We start from the raw sequence: 11,462 nt of genomic DNA, 5'->3' as shown, positions 1-11,462 counted from the left end.
GCTGGAGCCCAGCTTGCTGATTAACTTCTTGATCGTTGTTCCGGTGAATCTCCGAGTGAACGTGGCTAGATTGAGCCATCGCTGGATATTCTGACAGATGGTGGATAATTGAAATCCATGTTCACTGCACCAATGGTTTCTTGTTACTTGAACTTGGTTACGTGTCCAAACTGTGATGCTGATCTGATGTCATGTTTGAGCCTACAAAATAGTATGCAGGTCAGACGGGGTTGGTGTTCGGTAAATCCGCTTCGATGCCTAAGTCAGTTTCTGATTTAGGACCGAATGGAAGGGCATGGACTGAACTAGTTTAGAGATAGTAGTTAACGTACCGAACCTTGTACCTGTGTATTTATAGTGTTCAATTAGGTTTAAGGTTGTCACCTTCTTGAGGATTACTTACGGAGCTAGGATTCCTGATCCCTTAAGGAGTCCGAATCTTGGGAGGAATTCTTTCTCTCATAGGATTCAAGAAGATTCCTTGAAGCTCTGAGTTAGAACCTTATAAGTCGTGATGGGCCGCCGCTCGTTCGGCTTAAGCTGTAGTGGTCGTTTCAGACTTGTTGAAGTGGGTCAGGGGCCGTTTTGGACGTGTTTGGATGCTTATTATGCTTAGGTTTGTGCCACAATGAGGATAGTGATGACGTCACACACATGGTATCATTTAGTATGATATCAGTTACAAAAAAAAACCCAATAAAAAATGGACGAAACTACTTCAATTTATCAACAAACTTATTTAAAAGGTCTGATATAACAGATAATAACAGTCAAACCAGTCTTTTTCAAATTTTCGACAAAATTGATCTTACACCATTATGATTAAATTTGCATTATTTTATATATTAACATTAAATATGCACTTCGTTTGAAACATAAGGTTTGAATTTATCTCTTATCCCCACTTTTAGTAAATTTTCCTAAACTTTTAAAACTCTATTTCATTCTTTTTTTACTTTTTAAAAATAGTAATCGTCCACTTCTTTCCATTTTCTGATTTTCCAGTGTTACAACGAACACTGAAAAATATTTTATTTTTTAACACAATTTTCTAATATTTCTCAAAACACATTATTTTCTGACAAACAAACAGTACGTATATTTTCTTTCAAGAATCAGGGATTCAAAAACAATAATAAAAGCTCTGGTAACCAAAATTTTTACAGAATGAATACATATATATTCCATAAAAGCTCCAGTTACAAAATCAACATTTCATATCAATACATTAAGATCTCAGTTCCTGCAAAAATAAGAACGTAGAGAATCCCCTCCAGTCATTGCTCCGAATTCTCGATGCAACGCTTCCTCCTCCAGGTTCACGACTCAAAATATGAACGAACCCATTAATCAAATTTGTTCATAAAAGCATGCTTGTGAGCTTTCAAATCGAGCTTCAACGTGCTCAAACTTGATTCGTTTATAAAACGAGTCCAACATGATCGAGTTTTTATCAAACAGAACACCAAGTGCCTCATTTATAGACCCTAACCACAAACCTCACCTTTTCAGTTTGGAAAAGAAAATTAATATATATTTTCTTTCAAGAATCAGCAATCAGAGCATCTCCAATAGAGAGTGTATAAAAGAGTGTCAGCTGATGTGACATCAGGTTTAGCAACTTTTAAAAGATGCTCATTATTGGAGTGATTGTGAGTGCCAAGGAAAGTTGCCAATTTTGGCAACCTCTTGGCAACCTTGTTTATTATTTTTTAATATAAAATTTGTAGTCTCTCTTCTAGAAATAATAAAATCTGGAGCCTTTTATTTTTAATATTTATAATAAAATAATAATTTATAAGATTATAATGGCAACTTTTCAAGCAACCTCTATTGGAGCATTTTTTAAGTAAATGTTGCCAGAAGTGATGCGGATGGAAGAGACAATAAAATATTATATTTTGAGATTATGTGTTCAGTTTTGACACTCTTTTAGGCACCCTCTATTGGAGATGCTCTCATGGAACTATATAGGGCTTGTCAGAAAATTAAATTGTTCTTGAACTTGTTAACAAGTTTAACCCGTGAATAGTTCATTAATTCATTTCAAGAACTTCGCTCATGAACCTATAATCGAACCAAGCTTACTCATAACTTCTTCATAAACCTATAATCGAGTATGCTAGAGAGCTTTTGAACGGAGTTTCACCATGTTCAAACTCGACTCGTTTATAAATCGAGTTCGACCGAGCTTTTATCGAGCCAAACAACGAGCGGCACGGCTCATTTACAGCCCTAGAACTCTACTTCACATACAGTAATATAAAAAGCTTCAGTAACCAAAAAATTTTACAGGATGAATACATATATATATATAAAAATATATATGTTCCATAAAAGCTCCAGTTACAAAATCAACATTTTCAGATCAATACATTAAGATCTCAGTTACTGCAAAAATAAGAACATAGAGAATCTCATCCAGTTATTGCTCCCAGTTCTCGATGCAACGCTTCCTCCTTCCTCCTCCAGGTTCGCGATTAAAAATATGAACGAACCCATGAATTGTTTCGGCGTCCAGTTTAATCGTTTTGCCGCATTCTTCAACAACCCTTTTAACTCACCACCAGGCAAAGATTAACCAGTAAAGGTCAGGTCAGATCAGATCAGATCATTGGCTCCCGTTTACAAGGCCTCCCTGAGACTGAACATTCTAGCTATGTCTCTGGCACTGTCATAATCATTGAGCTCAACCAGCATCTTCTTCAATCGTCGAGCCAGACCACTTGTCTCTGTTTCAGTCACGCCTGATACGTGTTTCTTCTCTAGCATCCTTCCTAATGACATCACGTAATCGACCAAAGATTGCAACTTATGTCTGCAAAGTTGGATTTTCAAAATGGAAAAAGATGGCTTAATATGAAGTTGCAACATTAAAGAAAGTATTAAGTCATCAACAACCAAATTACGAACATATTAAAGTAAGGGGAAAAATTAAGGGTAAATAATTTATTAGTCCCCGTCTTTTTACCTAACACACTGTTTAGCCCCCTATTTTGAAAAACACATTATAAGATCCTTATCTTTTGTCAATATTAACCATTTGGTCCTTCTGCCTGGTTTTTTTTTTTATTTTTAACCAAACATATCTTATAGCTTTCAAGACAGCCATAGTAGATACAAAATAGGCATGTTACTCTATTTTCTGTCTATCTATTTATATCAAATATAACGGTTAAAAATCTAAAAAATAAATTAGACAGAAGAACCAAAAGGGTTAATATTGACAAAAGATAAGGATAAGTACAGAGGTCAAATAAGTTTCCAGCCTGTAACTATCGATAATTCTACAAAATATTACGCCTAGTACATCTCCAACCTCCAATATAGGGTTTGCGTTGCAAACGGGATGGGGAATCCCCAATTAGAATCCCTCAGGTCAGGGATGGAGATTGTTATGTCCCCTACAAGAGGGGACAAGATAGGTATCCCTGTACCCGACATGCCCCCACGGGGATCCCCGCGGATTCCCTAATTAATTCTCCGTTTAACATTTATTTTTTATTTTTTTATACACTTTTTTGAGTTATTAGATTAGGTCGATTTTATTCTTATTTCCACCACTCAACTCAAACCGAATCCTATTGTTTGTCGTTATACTGTATCAAATGCCAAGAAGAAGGAGAAAAAACAGAACAGAAGTTTTATATATGTAAAGAAATAGAATGAAATGGGGATCCCCATAGGGCGGGGACGGGACAAAATTGTACCGGTTTAGGTTTCGGAACGGGGGAATCCTCGATAGGTCGGGGAGTGTAATCCCCGCCCCGCCGAGCCCCGTTTACATCCCTAATACTATACTTGTCCAGAAAAGTCCTATACTTTAAAAACGTCTTATTTACCCTTTGAACTTGCTCAAACTGACCTATTGACCCCCTAAAATTCATGTGGCAGAGCAAGAGTAGATTTTGGAAGAGTTGATGCACGTATGCTTTAACAAGTTCAAGGGGCCAATAGATTATTGTAAGCAAGTTTAGGAGGGAAATAGGCTTACTTAAAAAAAGTTGAGAGATTTAATAGGTCAATTTACGCAAGTTCAAGGGTTAAATAGGACGCTTTCACAAAAGGGGTAAATTTACAGGCAAGCATAATAAAATTTACAATTCGAACAATCTACATTTCTAACTTCCCATCTTTACGAAACATCATAACCTCCTTGCTACGATAGTTCTAATTCCGGAAAACATGCATGCAAGAGTTATAACTTTATTTGATCCAAACCATTCAGTTCTATTATTTTATCAAACTAAATATTGACTTGATGTAAAAGACGACACTCATAAGAGAAACAAAACCAATATAAGTACCTGGGGTCCTTATTGACACTTCGGCCTGCCCAAACACCAGATAAAGAAGCCACGATCCTTTCTGTTCTTGTGACTGCATCATGTACATTAGAGGCAATACTTCGAACATGAGGTAGAACTTTTCCACATAAAAGCTCATCAAGAGCAAGCTTCTCCAAAACTGGCAATGCCAGGATATCTTTCCATACGCATATGTTTTTCATCAACCGGATTGACATCCCGAACCGATATGCTGCAATACGTGCAGCATTGGGTACAGCCTTAAGCACGAGTGGACTCCATGTTGGAACCTGTTGCAAGGAAGAGAGCGGTAAATATTAAGAATAATTATATTTGTGTCCAGTAATCATAGTTGTCAAATCAAGATTCGACTCGTGAATTGAAATCCTCATAAACTTGCTTAGGGTGTTATGATGTCCCTAAATCTATAAAAACGTCATAAACATGTACAAAACAGAAAGTTAATTTGTTTTAAAGATTTAGAATCGCGAATTAGGCCTTTATTTTGTAAGTTTTGAATTTTTTTAGAGACTTTAAACAAGTTCAGGGGGGAAATGGAACACTATAAGCAAGTTCAGGGGCCAATTGGCCACTTTAAATAAATCCAGGTAGCTAATGGGTTATTTTAAGCAAGTTTAGGGGGCTAACGAGACACCATGCAAGTTCAGGGGGCCAATCAAGTTTTTTGGACAAGTTCAGGGTGCTCATGATGTATTAAGCCAAAAATAAAATATTTACCATGTTGAACTCATAATATTATCAAATATTAGTCTGGAAATGCAATTTTAATGTCGAAAAAGAAATCATACCAACCAAATACTTTCAAATCTAATGCAAATGCAATCCTAATAAAACTAATTCAGAATCAGACTCTTTTTAATAACTTAGTGGAGATAGTGTTTGAGTTTCCGACTCTGTTTTTTATCTTGTTGTCAAGATGATAATGATGGAATGGAGCTAGTTTGAGTTGATAACTTGATAAATAACAATCGGATTAGAGGAAAGTGAATTTAGTAGTTAGTGTTGTTGAAGTTTTTGATGAACAATGATGAAGATCCGGCTCGAAATAGAGCTAAATCGAATCAAGCCGTATGATTCGAATCGTGAATCCCAAGATTCTGTTATAATTTAGATCCCCCTATAGATTCGGCTCGAAATAGAGCAGAATCGAATCATGAATCATAAGATTCTAATAACAGTGCCGTTAATACATGAGGCGAAAGGAGAAAAAAAGGAGCAAACAAATAAAAAAACAAACAAATATTGGAGAGGAAGAAGTTAGAGAGGACTTTCAAATCCAAAAAGATATACCATAATGTCAGCAACAGCATCAGTGAGACGGGTGCGGATTGCAACCAAAAGCTCTTGTAGAGCCTTGCTAGAAGATGGAACATAATTTATAACCAAGGTTGTGGCAGAAACAGCATTTTTAGTTTCCCTTGTACTCAGCATGTCCCAACAGTGGGCAATTTCATGATGCAGAATAGGAATTGCAATCTTTTCAATTAATTCTGGAATCAGGTTTCCATCAGCATCATCCGAATTGGGATCACTTCCATCTTCGGGCAAACCATAATTGAACAGCAAGGAATGCCTGGACAGGAGAAGAAACGGTAAAATGAAACAAAGTTAGTGAAATCAAAAGCCAAAGTCTGCAACACTAAGTATCTGTGGAGCCTGAAGTCAAATTACATAACAGAAAAACAAAGTGTTAACAGATCAAATAACAAAATCCAATTCCATGGTGAAGAAACTCTGATGCACGAAAACTCATCATGACATGTGTTTCACCGTTTCCGTAACGGAAACTCTAGGAAACTGATATGAAACGTTTCCGGCCACGTTTCCATGATTACCCAAAGCATGAAACACGTCTCTCAGTTTTTAAATGGTTTCTCTACCTATTTTGCAATTCCTATTCAGTCTAAGATCAGGAAAATTGAAACTTCCTATTTGACTGATAATTCCTTCCTTGTATCCTCCAACTTAAAGAACTTAACTATATTTCTTTCTCCTATAATTCTTCTCTCTTGAATCTCAATTGAGCTTGGACTTTCTTCATCTTGTTCTTGTTTTTTTAAATATACCATTATATTTTTTAATATTTATAAACATGCTCCTATATTTTTAATATTTACATGTTCCCCCACGTTTCCGTTTCCTATGCTTTTTAGAAATTAGGTTTAACAGTGTCCATTTCCGTTTCTGTGCAACATAGAAGAAACTCCATTGATAAATAATAGATGATTCAACCACAAAAATAGCATTTAAAGAGTGAAGTAGTACCACTTCATATCATAAAAATCTGCATCATCATGAAGAGGGTCCCATTTTAGAAGTTCTAGCCTCACATATGGAGAGAATATGGCAGGTGCACTTAGAGATATGTAGGCATCTCGATAGCTTGCCGTATATTGATTTTTCCATCTTTCAAACCGTTCTTTTACAACTGAAAGTTGAGAATATTCCTCTGATGCATCACCAAAAATTTGATCTGCAGTCTGAAGCAACATATCACGATTTGACTGGTAAGCTGCACTTTCACTATCACTCTCATCTGTGCTTGCTTCTCCTTCTATTTTCTGACTAGAACCATCTATCTCTATAGAAGAGAATCTCTTTGACTCAAATTGACTTCTTCTTCGTTGACGTGCCTCAGCCCTTCGCCTCATATCCATTCGTTTCTGTTGGTTAATGTCTCTACCAAATTCATCTAGCTTCACTGGAAGTTTAATTTGTTCCTTCATGGAAGCTGATGCAGCTTGGGCTGCACTAGTTGCTGCAGCAATAACTGCTGCGCTGCTCCCATGTTCACCAAAAACCAACATTGCCGCTTTTACCGCTGCTTCTACCTCCATCATTTCATCATCATTATCCGCAATTCTTCTTTCTAAAATAGAAGATGCGCGTTGTTCATGAAGCGTTTGCATCTGCTCTTCCAGTTCCTCAATGTAAGGTGCTTTATGCTGAAAAGTAAAAATTACAGGAAACTTGTTAAACCAAAAGCTGCAAAAGGAAGGGCACAGGATGCTGAAGCAGCCCTGATGTTACTTCTGATAGCAAATATATTATGGAAAGAGACCAAGTTAACGTTATTTTCCTATTATTTAGGCATATTTACTTTATCACAATTATTTAGGCAGATTTACTTTACCATAATTATTTAGGCAATATCATCTTATTTAGCAGTAATATCTTATTTAGAGAGTTATAGTATATTTTATTTTAGGAAAACATATCCTAGTCATTTTCCTAAATAGCAGTTTCCTTAAGTAAGAACTCTTTCCTATTGTAATGTCTTTATATCTCCTATAAGAGGCAGCAACTTTTCAATAAGAAATCAATCGTTAATCTTGACAAAATTCAGAATTAGGGAGTTAGGGTGATCTCTTACAAATCACCAAATTGAGCTTCAAGGATAGGCGATTCGAAGAACAGGAAAAGCAAGGGAAATCAAGGATTTTCTTGTGAAAAGAACTGTGGTGTGATCCTATTCGTGGGCCCATAACAAATTACAACTAGAAAGAGACCAATATAAGATACATTGAAGATACAGACTACTTGTAACATAATCTGAACTCATGTTTGCTTATTTCCACATCTAAGTCCAAGTACTTTGCTTTTTATAGGATTGAATATAAGTGAACTAAGGCCTCAATTATAAGAGCAGGTAAAGGTAAGAAAGAGCTACAGAGGAATAACTAGAGAATATTAGAGGGAGTTCTAGGTGAAAAAAGGTGAATTGAACCTAACACAGACATACATGCAGGACACAGATTAGATAAACTCATACCTGCAGAAATTCACATATAACAGAAACAAAGTCACGAAGCTTTTGCATAAAGATGAACTTCTCACCAGCAGCAGATAGAGACTTCTCAAGAGAAGTAATATTCATCAACGAGGCAGATAAATTCTCATTAGTCTTGGACGAAGACGAAACCGTTCTGCTGTAAGATTCCTGTTGTAAAAAAAAAAAAAAAGATAGGGTTACATGCAGATGAAAGCAATTTCCCACAATAAGGTTCTACCAATAAATAGGAATTTTAATATGTTTTAACATTAACATCATGGTTTCAACAATGTAATTGAAGGAGTTCCATACAGTAGACATGCAATCATAGTTATTAAGGCACATGGCACACTTAGGCGCAAGGGGGTCTGGAGCCTTGACGCATGGCACATGGAGCGCGCCTGAGCGACACAAGGCGCACTAACAAAAAATAAAATTTATAAAACTATAAATGATAATACCTAAATTATAAAAATGCAATGAATACTAAACCATGACAATATTCTTAATCATAACTAAATTCTAAGATGCAGTACACCCCATATTCTAAATCTGAAGTTCAATTGTTCAACTAAATAGTAAATCCTAAGTTGACTTGACTAATAGCTACTCCTCATCAAAACTCTCCAAATTCATCACTCATCACACTACTCATAAAGCATCATCAAATTCTTGTTCAAGAAACTGGTCCTCTTCATCCTCATCAACAAAATCAGTTTCTTCTTCCTTCCTCATCATCTTGAAGAACCGACGGCGCTTTTCCTCAAGCAGTAGAAGATGATACTTTAGCCCCTTTTCCTACTCCTCTAGTGTTATAAGTACTTGCTTTGCTTCAACTCCAACAGCCTTACTAACTGAACCCCATTGTTAGATTATCATCTTCAAACACGAGTTCATCATCATTCCATAATTCTCTCCCATTGGCTGCTTATGTTTCCCGTATGTTTTGTTTTTTTTCTCTTCTATTTTTCTCTGCTGCTTTATCTTTTAGTAACTTTGCTCTTCCTCATTATTGTTTTTCTTATTTTGGACCCTTCGATGTGTCTAATCCAAGAATTAAACCTACATTAAATACTTCAAAAAACCCTAAAACTGCACATATGTTACAGAGGCGTGCCACACTGTGCAATGGCGCGCCATTAATAATAACTATGCATGAAATATTTTGATCAGGAGGCCTTTCTCCAGGATCAAGTGAAATTGAAGAAAACAGAGATATAATAATGTTGGCCTGCAATAACATAATGAACTACATGTTACGAGAGCTTTACATGTCCCTTGCTCTGTTACAGAAAAAGCTACCTAGAATAATCTGGATTCTATAGATCATTTCAACTTGCTCTTAAACATGTATCTTTCATGTTATTCACCATCAAATACATAGGAATAATTGCTAATGTAGTCTCCATTTACAACTATCCACTTATAATCATAACAGGTATCCAATAACAAAGCAAACTACAATGAGACATTATTATATGACAAGTTTTAGAAATTTAAATTTTTGTTCTACTACTACTACATGTCTAGTTCCAAGTTTCAAACTTCAACTCAGAATATATATTATGAAATACCAGTTAATATGATGATTGTGAATTGAAATGTAGCAGAATTTTGAAAGAAAAAAGGCATTGGAGTTTTAGCTTCATTTCCAACATGACAACTGCCACTGTAACCATACCTTAAGCCTTTGAAAAATTTCCAGCAATGCTTTTCTTGCTATCTCCCCTTGTTGTGGTATGGGCAGGGCATCTAAACCTTGAGATGCACCAAATGCTCCTCCAATGCTTGGAACTGCGCTGTAAACCGTTAGCCTCTGCGGTTGTTGCTGCTTAGTAGGCATCACAGTAGCAGCACTACCTGTGAAAACCCTGTTACTACCAGTCCCATCGTCCATTCTCTTCCCTAGACCCTTTCTAAATTGTTCTTCCTCCCAAATCTTATCTTCCTCATCCTCCTCGTTATCACTAACTTTGCTCTCCTGTGCAACAACATTACTGTTAGGATATCCACCAGCATTAGCACCAATAATTGCTTTAACACGGCTGTTGTCATCATCCTCATTGTCAAAATCCTCAAAAACGCCATGACTAGTGCTTCCCTCTTTCTTCCCAATCATAGCAATCCGCGTCCTAAACTCAGGCTCCTCATCGCTGAACCCTTCTGCCGCCCCAAGGTTAGACCCTCCATCCAAGGAGATATAATCAGGAGCCGCCGCTCTGGACTGCCTCAATCGTTCCCTTCTAGCCCTAATTTTCTTGATTGTCTCCTCATCTGGAATCAATGAATAGTCACCGGATTTCCCCAAACCTAATGATGCCAATCGTTTTTCCGTATCAGTTCTACCAATATCTTCTTCCTCCGAATTTAAATGTTGAGGTTGCTCTAGGGTTTGAGAATTGGAGTCTTCCTTGACAGGTTTGAGGAGACCTTTGAGGATAATTTTGGGCTCAGAAGTCGATGACGATACCGTCTTTGACGCTGAAGAGGTAGGTTTAGCGAGAGTGCGGGTGTTCTTTTGAAGCTCAAGAAGCGCCTCTTTTGTGTAAGTACCAGCTTGAGGAAGCACATTGGAGGTGGTAGACGATGGCATAGGAGATGTACGATCCTTGGAGACGGTGAGCTTGTGAGAGGAGCTGGCTTTGCTGAGGCGCGAAGTAGGTTTCCGAGAAGCAAAAGATTTGGAGGAAGAACGAGAAGGAGTATCTTCGTCTTCGTCATCGGCGAAGCTGAGGAGTTTCTTGGGCTTCGAAGAAGCTTTGCGGGCAGTGGCGGAAGGTGTGGCGGCATCATTATCGTTATTCCCGTCTTCGCCGTCGTCTCCTCGGCGGCGAAAATTTCTGGATTTTGCAGAACTCATAGTGGTTTAAATGGAAATAGTAAAATTCAATTGAGAAAGGGAGGGTTTTAGCTTATTGTTGATAGTGGTTAACTTTCATTCGTTTCATTCTATCAAAGATCGGTTGCTTTGCAAAATAAATTCAGTTTAAGTTAGCACACCTAGAACATACCAGCACTATTCGATTCTGATGAGACTATATAAAACGGTATGAAACAGATATGAGATCAAAACCGTTACCCGTAACGGATATGAGATGGGTATGAGACAGGGTACATGGTACCAGACATGACAATTATCGTGTTCGAGTGGTGTTCATATCGTGTCATTTCGGGTTCATGTCAAAAAGAGTAAACCCAAGCCCAACCCAAAATATTTCGTGTCACAATCGTGTTAACCTATTCGGGTTAGTGTCGATTTCGTATCGTGTTTTCGGGTAATTTTGTTATACATATATATTAATGATAACTTGTAAAAATATAAGAAGATATGGTACTATTTTAAAATATTTTATGTCGTTTAT

At 37.0% G+C, this 11,462-nt stretch overlaps 1 protein-coding gene across 1 annotated transcript; it reads right to left on the bottom strand.

Annotated features, from left to right (window-relative positions):
- Positions 1-2,258: 2,258 nt before the first annotated feature.
- LOC136224352 (transcriptional repressor ILP1) lies at positions 2,259-11,096 on the bottom strand. The gene is made up of 6 exons (XM_066012678.1): positions 9,782-11,096; positions 8,101-8,268; positions 6,594-7,273; positions 5,619-5,901; positions 4,308-4,597; positions 2,259-2,818 (listed from the first exon to the last, which is right to left on the bottom strand). The coding sequence occupies exons 1-6, from the start codon at positions 10,958-10,960 to the stop codon at positions 2,626-2,628; spliced, it is 2,793 nt and encodes a 930-aa protein (XP_065868750.1). The 5' UTR covers positions 10,961-11,096; the 3' UTR covers positions 2,259-2,625.
- Positions 11,097-11,462: the final 366 nt, after the last annotated feature.

This window comes from Euphorbia lathyris, chromosome 3 (assembly GCF_963576675.1).
Source record: "Euphorbia lathyris chromosome 3, ddEupLath1.1, whole genome shotgun sequence".
Taxonomy (NCBI): domain Eukaryota; kingdom Viridiplantae; phylum Streptophyta; class Magnoliopsida; order Malpighiales; family Euphorbiaceae; genus Euphorbia; species Euphorbia lathyris.
This window is presented reverse-complemented; position numbering and strand designations above follow the sequence as displayed.